Source organism: Lepidochelys kempii, chromosome 3, assembly GCF_965140265.1.
Source record: "Lepidochelys kempii isolate rLepKem1 chromosome 3, rLepKem1.hap2, whole genome shotgun sequence".
In the NCBI taxonomy this organism is placed as follows: domain Eukaryota; kingdom Metazoa; phylum Chordata; order Testudines; family Cheloniidae; genus Lepidochelys; species Lepidochelys kempii.
In genome coordinates this window covers 96255670-96275065 of record NC_133258.1, presented here as the reverse complement: position 1 = coordinate 96275065, position 19396 = coordinate 96255670, and the positions used below count along the sequence as shown (strand labels likewise).

At 41.9% G+C, this 19396-nt stretch overlaps 1 protein-coding gene across 9 annotated transcripts in view; it reads right to left on the bottom strand.

Moving 5' to 3' along the window:
- The window catches only part of TRMT11 (tRNA methyltransferase 11 homolog), a 63767-nt gene that overhangs the window by 30471 nt on the left and 13900 nt on the right, over positions 1 to 19396 (bottom strand). For 5 of the 9 annotated variants that reach the window (XR_012158046.1, XM_073337235.1, XM_073337236.1 and 2 more), the window contains 3 exons: positions 10674 to 10830; positions 5965 to 6045; positions 2551 to 2715 (listed from right to left, as the gene is read on the bottom strand). Coding sequence is in view for 8 of the 9 variants with exons in the window: in XM_073337235.1 (XP_073193336.1) it covers positions 2551 to 2715; positions 5965 to 6045; positions 10674 to 10830 (403 nt within the window). In the remaining variant the exon portion in view is untranslated. The other 4 variants (XM_073337240.1, XM_073337243.1, XM_073337241.1 and 1 more) reach the window with 4 other exon arrangements.

The following is a 19396-nucleotide window of genomic DNA, read 5'->3' as shown; positions in this document are numbered from 1 at the left end:
AGATGCCCCGGAATGTGAGTGAAATTGAAAACCGCAGAAAGGGTTTGGGCCAATATATTGAACCCTGGGCAGAGTGTTACTTTAAGTATTCTTGCCTGCAATATGTCATAGAGGGAACTGAGGGCAGGATACCTGCAAGGCCCCTCTGTGCCTCGAAGGGGTATGTCCTGGGATGGGACTCTGCCACACTGATGCTGCAGGGCAGCATTGGGAAAGGGAGCTTTAGAAAAGAGATTGTTATTGTACTGTGGTAGTGTCTAGGGACCAGGACCCCAGTGTGCTAGGCACAAGACAAACAGAACAAAAAGGTGGTCTCTGGTCCAAAGACTCTATCATCTAAGTATAGGACAATGGATGTAGCCAATGTTCATCTTTTTATCCCTGGTTGAATGCCCACATAGGCCCTAAAAATCCAATTGCATTTTTCAGAAAGATATGGGTTATCCCTAGTGCCCTGGCCAATAGCCTTCTCTCCCCATCTGAAGGAAACAGGTCATAAATGTCCAAGGTTATGTCTGAGCTCTTGCTATGGCTGTTAAGCTCGCCTGTGTAGCTGTTTCACTACCACTATCTATTGCTTTGTAAAATACTTGGAATACTTTGGGATCAGGAGCCCTGTAGTATAGAGCGGAGCAGGGCTCCCTTCTCTTTCAGTCCATTGGGATCAGCTCTCTGGAGGAGGGTAGTATATACACTGGCTTCTCCCTCAAGATAAGGGGAAACACTGACAAGAAAAGAAAGCCAGGGCCAGAGCTCCAACCAGAAAGGTCCAGGACTGGCAGATTTGGTTAGCACAGACTTGGGTAGAGCAAAGTTTTGTGTGTGGCAGAAGAACCAGGGCTGAATATGAATTTGTGTGTCATCATTATGAACTTTATTTTGGGGACTCTCTGACAATTGTTTGAACTATTTGGTTATTAAGGACTGAGGATTGTTTTGAAGCTTTTCTATTATTAAACCAGCCTCGGGTGGAGATGCTGTTAGCCAGAAAAGAGACTTGCGGGGGGAGGAGGGGCTTAATGGACCCACAAGAGGGGGGCTAACAGGGGCAGAGTGCCTGCAAAGTGACACCTGGCCACAAGAGGGTGCTCAGTAAGCAGCCAACCCACAACAAAAGTCTGAAAAACCAACCCCCACTTAATGCACCTAGAAAATCTGAACGAATACTTCAAAATGGCTGTAATTTTCTACATTTAAAAAAAATCCTAAAAATACAACACAAGTCTTTATTTTTACATATCTCCGCAAAGCTTTAAGAATGCTGTACAAACATTAATTCACCTTCAACACTTCTGTAAGCTTTCCTAATGCTCTTATCACCATGGCATCAGGGAAGTGTCACCTCCATTTTACAGAGTGGAAACTGAAGCACAGAGATTAAGGGCTTGATTCTAACACCCTTACTCACAATGTGCATTACCTAGTTTGGCCAGCAGTCCCAATGAAATCAATGGGACTGCTCCTGGAGCAAAGTAACACTCGCCAGGAACAAAGGCAACAGAATAGAGTCTTAACTGATCTGCTCACAGTAACACAGCAAGTCAGGGCAGAGCCACAGTAGAGGTCAGGAGTTCCTGACTCCCCATCCCACATTTAGTCTAGTAGACTGTGCTGCCTTTTAGGTCTCCTGCTCATGACAAATGGTGTCTAATAAAGAGATTTAAAAGAGCAGAGAACCTTTCATATCTTTAACATTGCTGGCAGTCAAGCATGCAGAAGATGCACTAGGAGTTTGTTTGAAATTATTTCAGTGAGCACTTCAGGGCATGATGAAAGTCGGTCGGACCCTTTCCATGGACTTCAATAGTGTTTAAATCCAGCCCCAAGAGCAATGCAGTACAACTTAAAAATTGAACAGAAACCTCTCCTAATGCAGATAAAGTCACTCCAGAAAGAAGTGTGACTCAGTAAAGGTATAGGAGACAAGAAGATATATTTCTGAATAGGAACCAAATACTCTTTCAGTGGAAATAAGTTAATGAAACAAAAAACAAAATGTTATATAGTTACAATGCTTTAATACAGTGGTCCATATTTCATTAGGTATTTAACATACTCAGATTAAATGTAGAGGTGGTGAAAATGTAGCCCCAATTTCTACAATGCTGCCTGTGATGTTCATCATTTCTAATGTGGAAATCACAGATTCCAGCACACTCTATTAGCAGACTTGTGGTCTCAGCAGGCCATGCTTATGTCAAGATGGTAGATGCAAACTTCTCTGTTTTGCACAAATTAAGAGCCAGGTTCCAATGCCCTTACACATACTAAAAAAAACCTTATATAGTTCTATGGAAGTAGTTCTATGGAAGTCAATGAGACTGCTTGTGTAGAAAGGCTGCACTCAACATAAAAATATTACATTCTGGCTCTGTGTGTTGTCCCGTGTGCTCCAAGCACACATCCTTTGGTTAGGCAAAGATTTGATGACCCTGTGCCAATATCAGTCTCAGGTTTGTATGCCAACCCAGCACATACAATATATAATATTTTGGATACCACAGTTAGGCTGTTATGAATCATAAATATTTAGGACATTAATCAACTTACGATCTGTAATAATTGCATCAAAAAGCATTCCCTTCCTCCATATAGGTTTTGATGCATCAGAAATGAGTGCATCAAGATAGTACTTCTCTAAACCATACTGCCGAAGGTTAGCTCGGATATTCTCATCCGGTCCTCTCCACTTCTGGTTCTTCCTGCTTGCCTTGCCTGCAAGAAAATAAAAAGGGCATAGTCTAAGGCAGAGGTTTTCAACCTGTGGTCCACAGACTATGTCTATTTCCAACAGGGTCTGCCAATGAAAAAAGGTTGAAGGTTGATCTAAGGCAAATTAGATGTGGCAAAAGTGTTCTGATTTTTCATTATTTATTTTAAGAGAATAAGGAGGTCACCTAGCTCTTATATAATGCTTTTCAACAGTAGATCTCACAACACTTCATAGGATTCATATTTGAGTAGTTGCCTCAAATAAAAACAATTTAAGATCTCTTGTCACCAGACCTGTCCTACTTATTGTGGAAAGTGGCTGTCGGGATTCTCTGAAGTATCAGAAGTTATTCTATTCAAGCCTTCTATTTCACAATTATGTTGTTCCATAAATGCAAATGAGAGGAAGAAACAGTTCAATAAAACTCCCCTACTTCACAGAGATATTGTGAGGAAAGTTTACTAAAGTTTACAAGGCACTCATGTTATGCTAATACACACCACATAAAACCCTACTCATACATCAAATTTAATCTACACAAGAATCTTCCGGAGTAGCAAAAATATTGTTAGAACTTTGGGTTTCAAAAGCTGCTAAGAAAATAACTACTGTATGACAGAACAGGATGGTGCCACCAGTACTAGCAGAGGTCTACTGTTTATTTTTAATCCCTTTGGTAGACTAACAATGGCTAATCTTTTATCCTAATTTAACACAGAAAACAAAAGGGATTCAATAAAGCCAATAGGCATTTCTCACCATGAAGGTACTTCTTCGGGATTTAACAGGAAGAGAGAACACATCTGTATCTAACTTTAATATGAAGATAACTTTCCCTCATCTTGAATATTTGCAGATTAAGAAATACACACCTGTGGCATAAGGCATAATATCTCAATGGGAACATATAGTTGCAATATTGAATTCCACTACTTTAAACAGATTTCAGAGTAACAGCCATGTTAGTCTGTCTTTGCAAAAAGAAAAGGAGTACTTGTGGCACCTTAGAGACTAACCAATTTATTTGAGCATGAGCTTTCGTGAGCTACAGCTCACTTCATCGGATGCATACCGTGGAAACTGCAGTAGACATTATATACACACAGAGGCCATGAAACAATACCTCTTCCCACCCCACTGTCCTGCTGGTGATAGCTTATCTAAAGTGATCATCAAGTTGGGCCATTTCCAGCACAAATCCAGGTTTTCTCACCCTCCGCGCCCCCCCCCCACAAACTCACTGTCCTGCTGGTAATAGCCCATCCAAAGTGACCACTCTCTTCACAATGTGTATGATAATCAAGGTGGGCCATTTCCTGCACAAATCTAGGTTCTCTCACCCCCTCACCCCTCTCCAAAAACCACACACACAAACTCCAACTCCTGCTGGTAATAGCTCATCCAAAGTGACCACTCTCCCTACAGTGTGCATGGTAATCAAGGTGGGTCATTTCCAGCACAGGTCCAGGCTTTCTCACACACACACACACACACACATAAACTCACTCTCCTGCTGGCAATAGCTCATCCAAACTGACCACTCTCCAAGTTTAAATCCAAGTTTAACCAGAACGTCTGGGGGGGGGGGGGGGGGGTAGGAAAAAGCAAGGGGAAATTGGCTACCTTGCATAATGACTTAGCCACTCCCAGTCTCTATTTAAGCCTAAATTAATAGTATCCAATTTGCAAATGAATTCCAATTCAGCAGTTTCTCGCTGGAGTCTGGATTTGAAGTTTTTTTGTTGTAAGATAGTGACCTTCATGTCGGTGATTGTGTGACCAGAGAGATTGAAGTGTTCTCCAACTGGTTTATGAATGTTATAATTCTTGACATCTGATTTGTGTCCATTTATTCTTTTACGTAGAGACTGTCCAGTTTGACCAATGTACATGGCAGAGGGGCATTGCTGGCACATGATGGCATATATCATATTGGTGGATGTGCAGGTGAATGAGCCTCTGATAGTGTGGCTGATGTTATTAGGCCCTGTGATGGTGTCCCCTGAATAGATATGCGGGCACAGTTGGCAACGGGCTTTGTTGCAAGGATAGGTTCCTGGGCTAGTGGTTCTGTTGTGTGGTATGTGCTTGTTGGTGAGTATTTGCTTCAGGTTGCGGGGCTGTCTGTAGGCAAGGACTGGCCTGTCTCCCAAGATTTGTGAGAGTGTTGGGTCATCCTTCAGGATAGGTTGTAGATCTTTTGATAAGCTATTACCAGCAGGAGAGTGAGTTTGTGTGTGTGGTTTTTGAAGGGGGGTGAGGGAGTGAGAGAACCTGGATTTGTGCTGGAAATGACCCACCTTGATTATCATACACGTTGTGAAGAGAGTGGTCACTTTGGATGGGCTATCACCAGCAGGACAGTGAGTTTGTGTGGGGGGGCGGAGGGTGAGAAAACCTGGATTTGTGCTGGAAATGGCCCAACTTGATGATCACTTTAGATAAGCTATCACCAGCAGGACAGTGGGGTGGGAAGAGTTATTGTTTCATGGCCTCTGTGTGTATATAATGTCTACTGCAGTTTCCACGGTATGCATCCGATGAAGTGAGCTGTAGCTCACGAAAGCTCATGCTCAAATAAATTGTTTAGTCTCTAAGGTGCCACAAGTCCTCCTTTTCTTTTTCCACTACTTTAAACTGCACTATCAATATAACGAGACAACTCTAAAAAGAGAAGTTCAAAAAAGTTTAACAGTGTTTAGTAACAAAAACTGCCAATACAAACTGGTATTAAAGCCAAAATACTTAAAATTGAGCATTAGTGAGTTCCAACCCACTGCAAAGAAAATGCCCATCTCAAAGCCCAATTCCTCCTCATTCAGTCACGTTTGAGAAGTTTGGATAGAAACTCACTATGCTTGTCCCCATGACCCACTGCTCTGGGGCATCGCTGTTAGCCAAACCAATCTACTTGCCAATCTTACCACTAAACTGAACCATGCCAGGCACCGCCACTCCAGGTGACATAATTCAGTTGTTGTTGGATTGGCAATTAAACTAATTACATATACTAGAAAACTTTAAAATAAAAAAATAAAAATCTTTATATCTTACTGACCCTTAATATTCAGAGTACTGCCTAGTTAGGCTATATCCGTAAATGTGTTAGTATATCACAGACGTTTCACAAAACAAACCCTGTGAAGAGGAATGCTCCTTTCATTCCCGGATCTACTAGTACCTGCTATAAAAGATACTTAAATACTGAAGAGTTAGAATTAACTTGTTCAGAAAGAAAATATACAACGTACCTAATCCATGGACAGTGTTATAATCTATATCAGTACCACACACGTATGCTCCAAAACGTGCAGAGGATATAAGAAGGCCGCCTGCAAAGGAAAAATAAAAGTGGATCGTCTGCTGTCATGGATATTGCTACCTGAGAGTCTCTACTGAGGAACATGAGAATGTGAAAACACATGTACCACTCTGGGTTACAATCAAATGGCAGTTGCCCCTTTCTAGTTATAGTTAGAAATAATATTACTGTGAGGTCCCTTGTATGCCAACACTATTTTCCCTTTTATTCTCTTCACTGTACCTTAGTTTAACTTTGGAGTTTGGTCGTACGGTCTGCACACAAGGGCGCCCATTTCTGCAAGGCAGGCATCCACTCCCATGTACTAAAGTGCATTGCCTTAAAATGTGATGGAATGAAAACCATCAGATGGGGGCCACTCTCACAAGATGATACTGTGCAGTAGCCAAGATAATGACTTGGATAATGGAATGGAGGATATGCTTATAAAACTTGCAGATGACACCAAGATGAGAGGGGTTGCAAGCATTTTCGAGGACAGGATTAGAAATCCAAATGACCTTGACAAATTGGAGAAGTGGTCTGAAATCAACAAGATTAAATGCAATAGACAAGTGCAAAGTACTTCACATAAGAAGGAAAGAATCAAATGCACAATTACAAAATGGGGACTAACTGGCTTGGTGGTGGTGCTGCTGAAAAGGATCTGGGGGTTATAATGGATCACAAACTGAATAGGAGTCAACAATGCGATGCAACTGTGAAAAAGGCCAATATCATTCTGGAGTTTATTAACAGGAGTGTCATTGAAGACATGGGAGGTACTTGTCCCACTCTGCTTGACACTGGTGAGGCCTCAACTGGAGTACTGAGTCTGGGCACCACACTTTAAGAAAGATGTGGACAAATTTGAGGGAGTCCAGAGGAGAGCAACAAAAATGATAACGGGTGTAGAAAACCTGACTTATAAGGAAACGTTAAAAATGCTGTGCATGTTTAGTCTTGCAAAAAGAAAACTATGGGGGGTGGGACCTGAGAACAGTCTTCCAATATGCAAAGGGCTGTTCTAAAGAGGACTGTGATCAATTGTGCCTCATGTCTACTGAAGGTAGGACAAGAAATAATGGACATAATCTGCAGCAAGGGAGATTTAAATTGGATATTGGGGAAAAAAATTAAGGCTTCTAAGGGTTGTGGAATTTCCTGGAATTTAAGGCTTCTAAGGGAGGTTGTGGAATCTCCCCACTCCACTGGAGGTTTTAAGAAACAGGTTGGATAAACATCTATCAGGGATGGTCTACATTTGCTTGGTCCTGCCACAGTGCTGGAGGCTGGACTTGATGACTTCTCAAAGTCCCTTCCAGTGCTACATTTCTATGATTCTCTAACCCAGCAGGATAAACATCTGAGATTCAATGGAGGGTTTAAACTGAGAGGGAGATAAGAGACAGTCAAGGGTAGCAGTGTTCCTCTACAGCTCAAGAGGTACTGATGATACATCTGAAGATATGGAAGAACAGTTTCTAAAAGGAAGAAGAGTTCTACTGTTCATCACCTCTATAAACACCCAGAGGATAGGAGCCACATCAGGAAGAGCTGGTTTGTTCAGCACTTACACTCCCCTCCGGTTACCATAAGATGATTAAATGAACATCAGTTTAAAAATCACTTCTGTCTGATAGTTTCTTTTAAACTTTCTATCGTTACAACTTATCCCTAAAAGGTTAATTAAAGTAAAATATTAGAGTGGGGAAAATATGGTTCTAAGTTTTCTCCTTGTTTACTTTGTCCATTTCACAGCAGTTTGTGTAAATTCAGTGTCTGTTTGTGGGAATGCTTCACACAGCAACAGGGGAGAGAAACTAAAATATTAGGAAAATGTAATTGTAAAAAGCACAACAATTGACAGTGTCAGATGCAGTACTTGAAATAATTTCTAACTCATTTTTATAGTTGGATTTTAAATTGACAATGTCCCTTTCAAGTTATGTAAGTATGGCCAGAACGAAGACAGTTTACTTCCTCAGTTATTGCAATGGATAGGACTGTGTACAGTTAGCATTTTTCTTGGGTATATAATATTTCTTGTTTTACTATGTCAATGGTGTCCTATAAACACACAACAAAAACTAAGAAGTAAATTAAGTATTTGTTTCCCCTTACTGTTGTGATCTGTTAGCTTAGTAAAAAGCTTTATGTATGATTTACCCTTGAAATCATGCTACATCTGAATGGTACATAAAAGGGATTCAAGTGTTTCCTCTCTGCCCTGAACAGCTTTCAAAATAAAGAGAAGGATGGCAGTAATGTACTTCCAAAGAGAAACTGCATTACTGGGTTAAATTATTACTAAGGAGATGTCCACGACAGTAAGCCTAACATAATAGCAAAAGGCCTTACACTGCAACTATAGACCAGACTCTAAACCTGCGACCTCAGTGATGAGTGGTTATGCATACAGATCATCCCATTTTAGTGAATGGAACAGTTCCATAAGAGTCAACAGCTCACCAGCGTGAGTAAGGGGTTCACAATCTGACCCTTTGTGCTTAGAATACAGATTTTTACTTTAGCCATACTCAGAAGAGGAGTTTAGATTAGTAAAGCGAGACTTTAGGCTTGAGGCTATCAAATGCTACCCATCACCATCTGTGTATTCTTAACACTTATTAAATATGCATGCTAAATATGCCATTTCAGAGCATTTTAAAAAAAAAAACCTCTTACACTTATAAATTAATGAATTCAAATTAAGTAAAAATGAAGAGGAAAAAAATAATTGTCCTCCACTTTTCTTTGTTAATTGGATCCGGGAAAAACAAGGTTACTCACCCGAAAGGAGTCACCCATTTCCCTTCTTGACTGTAATCCCTCAGAACAGATGGGCAGTGCCTCCAGAGAGTCAAGACAAATTTAGCTAGCCCTGTCCCCAAGTATGATATACCACCCAGTCCTATAAAGAGAGCAAGAAAGAGTACTTTGCTCATCTAATAAATTATTTCTTGATTGCAGAAAAGGAAGAGTTAGGAAATATGAACTGACCACTCAGTAAGTCTCTGGTTTTACCTCCCACCTATATCAAATAGTCACACTTTAAAATATTGATGATAATAAAGAACATACAACACTGCCTTCAATTTCTGTATTTCCACCATTACAATGAATTGTTCCCGTTCTAACCTTACCCCCCTTGCCTACATCTCTCTCCAAGTTTGATTTCCTAAGAGAATGAATTCCATGACAAAGTTGCTTTGTAACTTTAGTTTTTATTTAAAACACAAATATTGTAATTAAATGAATCTGACAAGAGAAGCAGAACACAAGCCAAAATGAATTTTCTTGACCTTCCAAAAAGCACTGCCAATCTGTGAAGGGGGAAAAAACAAACAAAAAACACAAGAAAAAGAGAAGAAGTTTCTGAAAAGATTATAGTGTGGACTGAAAATTTCAGTTTGCACATGAACGATATTATATATAAAATGTGGAATTGATAAACGCTTTGTATCATCTGAAAAACACTGATACCATCAAAGCAGGATATTTTCCAAGTCACATTTACAAATAAGAAAAAGAGAATCAGTCCCAGAACTGTGGGACCTGCTCCTCCCCATTCCTAACTTCTCAATGAGGACTTGCTGCCATTCATTCTCTGGACCCTTCCTACCAACTAAACACTCCCTTCCCCTCCTCTCCCCTCCCTTCCCCTCTACATTAGCACAGATACCTTTAGAACATTTCTTGTTCCCCTACTTCCTTCTGGATACCTGATCAAAGTTTACCTGGATTTCACTAAGTCACATCCACTACACTCCATCTATAGCTTTTGAAGAAATTGATGAAATTATCTTGACATAATCTACTTAAATGGCACATCCTGAAACATAGGCTTTTCCATTTCAAATTCAAACAAGGCGCAGGAAAAGGTACTTGAATGCCTCATAAGTGATCCAATAAATGGAATAAAAGCTCCCCCTACTGACTTATCAGGAAAAAAACAAACAGACAGACGGGAAAAAAAAAACACTCATCCAGAGAAAGAAATGCACAAATTTGTCACCACATTTCCCTAGGACACAAGGAAGAGCTCATTATTTCCACCCCTGAAGAATATGGTCCAACAATTGCCATGCTAATGTGTTCAGTCGGGGATGCTCTCTGCCCTTCAATACCTTCCTAACAACTCCCCTACAAAAATGTTACAAGGGGCAACATTCTTAAAAGTTCCTACAGTGACATAGGAATCTAACTTCAAAATTTCACATCATTTGGGAACCTAAGTTCTACTGAAAGTCAGAGTGACTTTGGCTCCTAAGCAGTTAAATAACTTCTGAAAATGGGACTTAGGCACTTTCAAAAATGTTACTCAAGGTAAAAAAAGACTTGAGAAGGTACTTTGTTCTACATTTTCAGCAAATCTACCCAGTCCATCTGAAGTTGTAACCACTTCCCCTATAGCACTTTGGGAAATAACCAAGCAGTTGATTTTGTAATTATTCTTATTTGTACTGTGGCAGCACCCAGGCAAGAACCAGGACCGGGAGCCTCAGTCATGAACCAGGACTTCACTGTGCTAGGCACTGTACAAACAAACAGAAAGACAGTCCCTCCCCTAAAGAACTTACTTTTCACACACATAATATATATAAAGAAAGCAATACCCAATTTTCTAATTTTTTTCAGCAGTAGAAAAAGAAATACCTGTTCCAACAAATGGATCAAACACGACATCATTTGCTTTTACTCTCCCATGGTTTGCCATGATGAAAGACAAGCAGGCATCCATGCTTGTGTTCCCAATAAAATGCCTCCTTTTTACACTGTATGACTCAATAAGCTCCCTTTGCCCATCCGCTATCTGTAGAAACATTTAGAAAAAGTCAATGCGATGGCCCTGGATATAATAGGTAAGTAGACTAATAAACAGCCTTAATTATACTACTTCACAAACAGAATATCAGGCACTCTTCATTGAGTAGTATGCCACTTGGATTGAATCCACGGAAAATATAGAAATGAGATTTCTCTATAAAAGAATTGGCCTATTAGTAAAATTCCCAGACTTTAGGCTTGAGGCTATCAATCAATTACAGGGATGTTGCAATTACCAACCGTTATAGGTTTCACAGTAGCAGCTGTGTTAGTCTGTATCCGCAGAAAGAAAAGGAGTACTTGTGGCACCTCAGAGACTAACCAATTTATTTGAGCATGAGCTTTCGTGAGCTACAGCCCACTTCATCGAATGCATACTGTTATGGTGTCAGCTGCCTTTGGGGCACCCCCTTGTGGCCTGAGTTCACTCTGCAGGCCTCCACCTTCAATCTTCCTCCTTTCTTTTCAGGGAAAAAGAAAGTCAAACCAGATCAGTCCTGCAGGCACTTCTGGTTTCCCGCACCACCCCCCAAAACAACAAACCAAAAATAAAAATACAAAAACATTAAGCAATTACCTTAGTGGCCTTAATCTCTGGCCTCAGGTATCTCCGAAAGCCACTGGCAGGCTTGCTTTCTCTGGCAGTCCCTGAAATTCTCTCACCAACCCCCTTCCATTTCCTGTTACTTTTTACAGGGGAATCTCTGTTCAGATGGGCCCCCTTAGTAAGTAGGGTTTTCAACTTTGTACTTGCACAAAACCAAACACCAATGCCCCACCCCTCCTGACTCCATCACACCTCCTCCCTGCCAGTCGCTCACTCATTTTCACTGGGCTGGCTCAGGGGGTTGGGATGCGAGAGGGGGTGAGTGCTCCGGCTGGGGTTGTGGACAGAGATGAGGGGTTTGAGTTGCAGAAGAGGGCTACAGGCTTGGGGATAGAGCCAAGGGGTTTGGAGTACGGGAGGGGGCTCTGGGCTGAGGCAGGGGGTTGGGAGGAGGTACGGGCTCTGCGCTGGGTGTGCGGGAGGGGGCTCCGGGCTGGGGTTGGGCCTCCCTGTTAAGCCCAGAAAATTCAGAATTAAAGTTAAACTTAAAAATTCAAATATATTAATGTATTTATGTAAACGCATGGCTACACAAACCACTTAAGTTCTACATTAAGGTCCTAGCTACACTGGTTTTCCAGCTAGGTTTATAAGCTATGTTTAAGTACTGTTAAAAGCAACACTCTTCAAACCAGAACCTGTTGAAAAAATAGCAAACATTTTTAATGAGAATTTCAACCATCATGTTTCTAACACAGTTTGAACAGAACCAACGTAGGCAGGGTCAAACCACGTTAGAACACTCGTCTGCCATTATGTGCCAGCATAGTTTAATCCAATACCAACTAGCTGGCCAAACCATAGTAGAATCAAAAACAGACAGCTGCAGCGGCACAGGAGCTAGCAAACAGAGCTGTAAACAGGGGACTTTGAGTGGGAGTTTGAAAGGGGAGTTTGTCTTGCAGAGCTTGGTTTTCTTTTTGTTTGTTTGTTTTTTCTGTGGGGGGTGGTGTTTTGGGTGTGGTTTGTTTTTCCCAGATTAACAGGATTTAGGTGGGAAGGCTATGACAGACACAGAGGCAGCAGTGGGAGTGACCCATGTTGTGGAAGACACAATGAAGATGACTGGATGTGGAAGCTGTGGTATGTACATGATCCTGGAGGGGGCACCTGGTAAGAGTTTTGTCTGTATGAAATGCCATCTGATAGAGCTGATGGAGGAAAAGATCCAAGGTTTGGAGATGCAGGTGGAAAGGCTGGTTGAGTTTAGGAAGGGGTTTGAGCAGATTATGGAGCAAAGACATGAGGTATCTGAAGGGAAAAGCTCAGACTTGCAGATGGAAGCAGGACTGGGGAATTCTGAGGGGAGACTGGGTGAGGAAAGTGGTCAGTGGAAGCATGTGACTAAAAGAAACAGGCAGAGGAAAAGACGGGCTAGTGAAGGAGAAACAGAGCTCAAGAATAGGTCTACAGAGTTGGAAAATGAAGAAGGGGCTCAGCAGGTAGTCACTGAAGGTGGAAGGGCAAGGAAGAAGAGAAGAGCGGCTAGTCCTATAGGAAAAGGAGAAGAGTTAATGGAGATTACACCAAATATGAGCCCCAGGAGGATACAGGATGGGTTGAAGAGGATTACAAGGGAGAATAGGAATGGAAAGAATTTGCAGCCAGAGGGAACAAGGGATAGACTGGAGAATAGCACCATCACTTGGAAAAGGCAGGTCTATGTGACTGGGGACTCTTTACTGAGAAGAATAGATAGGCCTGTAACCAGAGCTGATCCAGAGAATAGGAGGGTGTGCTGTCTTCCAGGTGCTAAGATACAGGATGTAGACCTGAGGTTGAAAAGGATTCTAAAGGGAGCAGGAAAGAATCCCCTAATTATCCTTCATGTGGGAACAAATGATACGGCTAGATTCTCGCTGGAAAGTATTAAGGGAGACTATGCTAGGCTGGGGAAGATGCTTAAGGAAATCGAGGCTCAGGTGATCTTTAGTGGGATTCTGCCTGTTCCTAGAGAAGGGCAACAAAGGTGTGACAAGATTATGACTATCAACAAATGGCTTAGGCAGTAGTGCTATAGGGAGGGCTTTGGGGTGTATGGCCACTGGGAGGCATTCATGGACAGAGGACAGTTGTCTCAGGATGGACTTCATCTGAGTAGGGAAGGAAAGAGACTTCTAGGATGGAGGCTGGCACAACTGATTAAGAGAGCTTTAAACTAGGAATTTGGGGGAGATGGTTGGGAGATGTCCAGGTAATCTCCACGACAGATTTTAGCATTGAGAGGAAAGAAAACGAAGTAAGAAAGGATACAGCCGTGGGGAGGAGGAAGGGCAGTGTAGATACTAGTCTAATAGGTTATAATGGCTGTAGAATGACCGTGCCTAATAGGGTACAGAATGTGAGTGAGGCCAAACAGCAAAAATTAAGATGTTTGTACACTAATGCAAGGAGCTTAGGTAACAAAATGGAGGAACTAGAGCTACTGGTGCAGGAAGTGAAACCAGATATTATAGGGATAACAGAAACATGATGGAGTAGTAGTCATGACTGGGCTACAGGTATTGAGGGGTATGTGCTGTTTAGGAAAGACCGAAATAAAGGAAAAGGTGGTGGAGTAGCATTGTATATCAATGATGAGGTAGAATGTAAAGAAATAAGTGATGAAATGGATATGACTGAGTCCGTCTGGCAAAAATTACATTGGGGAAGGAAACTATTAGGGCCTCCCCTGAGGTGTGCTATAGACTGCCGGGATCTAATTTGGATATGGATAGAGCCCTTTTTAATGTTTTTAATAAAGTAAATACTAATGGAAACTGTGTGATCATGGGAGACTAACTTCCCAGATATAGACTGGAGGACGAGTGCTAGTAATAATAATAAGGCTCAGATTTTCCTAGGTGCGATAGCTGATGGATTCCTTCAGCAAGTAGTTGCTGAACCGACTAGAGGGGATGCCATTTTAGATTTGGTTTTGGTGAGTAGTGAGGACCTCATAGAAGAAATGGTTGTAGGGGATAGTCTTGGCTCAAGTGATCATGAGCTAATTCAGTTCAAACTGAACGGAAGGATTAACAAAAATAAATCTGCAACTAGGGTTTTTGATTTCAAAAGGGCTGACTTTCAAAAATTAAGGAAATTAGTTAGGGAAGTGGATTGGACTGAAGAATTTATGGATCTAAAGGTAGAGGAGACCTGGGATTATTTTAAATCAAAGCTGCAGAAGCTATCAGAAGCCTGCATCCCAAGAAAGGGGAAAAAATTCATAGGCAGGAGTTGTAGACTGCTGGATGAGCAAGCATCTCAGAGAGGTGATTAAGAAAAAGCAGAAAGCATACAGGGAGTGGAAGAAAGGAGGGATCAGCAAGGAAAGCTGCCTTATCGAGGTCAGAACATGTAGGGATAAAGTGAGACAGGCTAAAAGTCAAGTAGAGTTGGACCTTGCAAAGGGAATTAAAACGGTTCTACAGTCATATAAATAAGAAGAAAGCAAAGAAAGAAGAAGTGGGACCGCTAAACACTGAGGATGGAGTGGAGGTCAAGGATAATCTAGGCATGGCCCAATATCTAAACAAATACTTTGCCTCAGTCTTTAATAAGACTAAAGAGGATCTTAGGGACAATGGTAGCATGACAAATGGGAATGAGGATATGGAGGTAGACATTACCATATTTGAGGTAGAAGCAAAACTTAAACAGCTTAATGGGACTAAATCGGGGGGCCCAGATAATCTTCATCCAAGAATATTAAAGGAATTGGCATATGAAATTGCAAGCCCATTAGCAAGAATTGTTAATGAATCTGTAAACTCAGGGGTTGTACCATATGATTGGAGAATTGCTAACATAGTTCCTATTTTTAAGAAAGGGAAAAAAACTGATCCGGGTAATTATAGGCCTGTTAGTTTGACCTCTGTAGTATGCAAGGTCTTGGAAAAAATTTTGAAGGAGAAGGTAGTTAAGGACATTGAAGTTAATGGTAAACGGGACAAAATACAACATGGTTTTACAAAAGGTAGATCGTGCCAAACCAACCTGATCTCCTTCTTTGAGAAAGTAACAGATTTTTTTAGACAAAGGAAACGCAGGGGATCTAATTTACCTAGATTTTAGTAAGGCATTTGATGCCGTGCCACATGGGGAATTATTAAATTGGAAAAGATGGGGATCAATAGGAAAATTGAATGGTGGATAAGGAATTGGTTAAAGGGGAGACTACAACGGGTCCTATTGAAAGGTAAACTGTAAGGCTGGAGGGAGGTTACCAGTGGAGTTCCTCAAGGATCGGTTTTGGGACCAATCTTATTTAATCTTTTTATTACTGACCTCGGCACAAAAAGTGGGAGTGTGCTAATAAAGTCTGCGGATGACACAAAGCTGGGAGGTATTGCCAATTTAGAGAAGGACAGGGATATCCTACAGGAGGATCTGGATGACCTTGTAAACTGGAGTAATAGTAATAGGATGAAATTTAATAGTGAGAAGTGTAAGATCATGCATTTAGGGATTAATAACAAGAATTTTAATTATAAGCTAGGGACGCATCAATTAGAAGTAACGGAAGAGGAAAAGGACCTTGGAGTATTGCTTGATCATAGGATGACTATGAGCCGACAATGTCATATGGCCGTGAAAAAAGCTAATGCGGTCTTGGGATGCATCAGGAGAGGTATTTCCAGTAGGGATAAGGAGGTTTTAGTACCGTTATACAAGGCACTGGTGAGACCTCACCTGGATACTGTGTGCAGTTCTGGTCTCCCATGTTTAAGAAGAATGAATTCAAACTGGAACAGGTACAGAGAAGGGCTATTAGGATGATCTGAGGAATGGAAAACTTGTCTTATGAAAGGAGACTCAAGGAGCTTGGCTTGTTTAGCCTAACTAAAAGAAGGTTGAGGGGAGATATGATTGCTCTCTATAAATATATCAGAGGGATAAATACTGGAGAGGGAGAGGAATTATTTAAGCTCAGTACCAATGTGGACACAAGAACAAATGGATATAAACTGGCCACCAGGAAATTTAGACTAGAAATTAGACAAAGGTTTCTAACCATCAGAGGAGTGAAGTTTTGGAATAGCCTTCCAAGGGAAGCAGTGGGGGCAAAAGATCTATCTGACTTTAAGATTAAACTCGATAAGTTTATGGAGGAGATGGTATGATGGGATAACATGGTTTTGGTAATTAAATATGCATGGTAAATAGGCCCAATGGCCTGTGATGGGATATTAGATGGGGTGGGATCCGAGTTACCCAGGAAAGAATTTTCTGTAGTATCTGGCTGATGAATCTTGCCCATATGCTCAGGGTTTAGCTGATCGCCATATTTGGGGTCGGGAAGGAATTTTCCTCCAGGGCAGATTGGAAGAGGCCCTGGAGGTTTTTCACCTTCCTCTGTAGCATGGGGCACGGGTCACTTGCTGGAGGATTCTCTGCTCCTTGAAGTCTTTAAACTACGATTTGAGGACTTCAATAGCACAGATATAGGTGTGAGGTTTTTTTTGTAGGAGTGGTGGGTGAAATTCTGTGGCCTGCGTTGTGCAGGAGGTCAGACTAGATGATCATAATGGTCCCTTCTGACCTAAATATCTATGAATCTATGAACAGGTTTCTATGTTTAAATATTGTTAAAAAGCCAGTGCAGATGCGACAACGACTTTAGGCCTTTCACAGTGTTGCAGCAACTCAAGGCCCTCTCTTCATTAGTGACAGAGGTGGACAATACTCTTAGTAACTAAGAGCTAACCAAGTATCATTCTTGCTAGCAGCCCAGGTGGTCACAATTGTCTTCTTGTAACCAGCTCTTATTACTTGGTTAGGGACCTTGTCCAGATATCAAAGTTTGTGTAAACAAGTTGGCTGGTCTTCCTTCCTTCTAGTTTTCTTTGCATTAGGACATCCAAGAGTGCATTTCCCCAGGTACTGCTGGTCCTACCTGTGAACATGACCTCTGGATGCTCTATCCTTGCTGAAGCAGTACAAGACACTAGTTCAGATTTTCCCAGGATGCACTGATACAAATACAGTTAGGTAGGCAGAATATGGACATGCCAATGTGACTGAACCATGGCCATATTGTGAAAGACATTGCTGTATGAACACAAATCAATCATGTTTATTGTACATGGATCAGATGAACATGTCCCAGCCAGTTTAAAAAACATGGCCGTACTTCCTATATAGTGTAGATGGGGCCAAAGTCCGGCACTTCCAACGTTCTGCTCCATAAACGTCAACTTCCGATTTACACTGAGTCAATAACTTCTGAGGTCCCAAGTTCATAGAATCATAGGACTGGAAGGGACCTCAAGAGGTCATCTAGTCCAGTCGCCTGCACTCATGGCAGGACTAAATATTATCTAGACCAAGGGTTTCAAACATGCGGCCCGCAAAGCTATTTGCTATGGCCCACCAAGCTCCCTGCGCCCCCGCACCCCTGCCCCAGTTATTTCCTGCAGCTGCCAAGTTCCCCTCCCACAGCGCGCCTCATCCCTGCTCCTCTACTTACCTCCAGGCGCTTCCCACCGCCAAACAGCTGTTTGGCAGCACTTAGCGGTTTCCAGAGGGGAAGAGCAGGGAGCCGCGTGCTCAGGGGAGGAGGCGGAGAAGAGGCACGGCAGGGGCGGGGAGGAGCTGGGGTGGGGACTTTGGGGAAGGGGTTGGAATGGGGGCAGGGCAGGGGCGGTGCAGGCCTCATGGAAGAGGTGGAGTGGGGGCGGGCAGTGTCAGTGATGCAGCCCTTTGGCCAATGTATTAGTCTTCATGAAGCCCTCCTGGTAATTTGAGTTTGAGATCCCTGATCTAGACCATTCTGACAGGTGTTTGTCTAACCTGCTCTTAAAAATCTCCAATGATTGAGATTTTACAACCTCCCTAGGCAATTTATTCCAGTGCTTAACCACCCTGACAGTTAGGAAGGTTTCCTAAAGTGCAACAAGGGAGGTTTAGGTTGGACATTAAGACCACTGCTTCTTGCCCTGTCCTCAGAGGTTAAGAACAACAATTTTTCTCCCGCCTCCTTGTACCAACCTTTTATGTACTTGAAAACTATTATGGTCCCTTCTCAGTTCTCTCTTTTCCAGACTAAACAAACCCATTTTTTTCAATCTTCCCTCCTAGGTCACGTTTTCTAGACCTTTAATCACTTTTGTTGCTCTTCTCTGGACTTTCTCCAATTTGTCCACATCTTTCCTGAAATGTGGCACCCAGAACTGGACACAATACTCCAGCTGAGGCCTAATCAGCGCACAGTAGAGTGGAAGAATTACTTCATGTCTTGCTTACAATACTCCTGCTAATACATCCCAGAATGATGTTCGCTTTTTTGCAACAGCGTTACACTGCTGTCTCATATTTAGCTTGTGAAGTTGCAGGGATAGGACCCATGGGAAAACTACCTTTCTTTACCTACTTAGGTGCCATCTGGGGCCACTTCAAGTCCCTACGGCAGGTTAGAACAGCCGCAGGGATGCCCTAATTTGGATCCAGCTGCCTATAGCTTCAGGATGTTGTTCAGAGAGCCTGGAACAGCTAGAGAGTGGTGCTTCAGCCACATACCTCCCTCCACACACCTTTACTCTGGGTGTAGTGAAGAGGCTGTGTAGTACTATTAAGCCAGTATTGTGCCTTGCAGAAACTTGTCCCTATGTTGGAGAACTCCCCAGTGGACAAGTTTACAGCTCCTCTGTGCTGGCAGAGCTGCCTTAAAGGGGATGTACAGTGGCACAATAATTCATTGGGTCCCTCATGTCTAATCTCTTTTTACAGACACCTTAATCTTTTCATTTTTGTTTGGACTGATGAATTAACCTGTCTTTTCTTACTCACAATAAGGATTCCCAGAATTCTGCACTATCATTGCATTATACTGTATATGGTGGCATAAACAACTAGTAAATTTTTAAAAAGCAGAGAATTTATCACTTTTTTTTTAAAGCTTTAAATTTTCTTACATTTAATTTCTAAAAAAATAAAGTTTAAGTAATGATGCTAGAATCTGTCT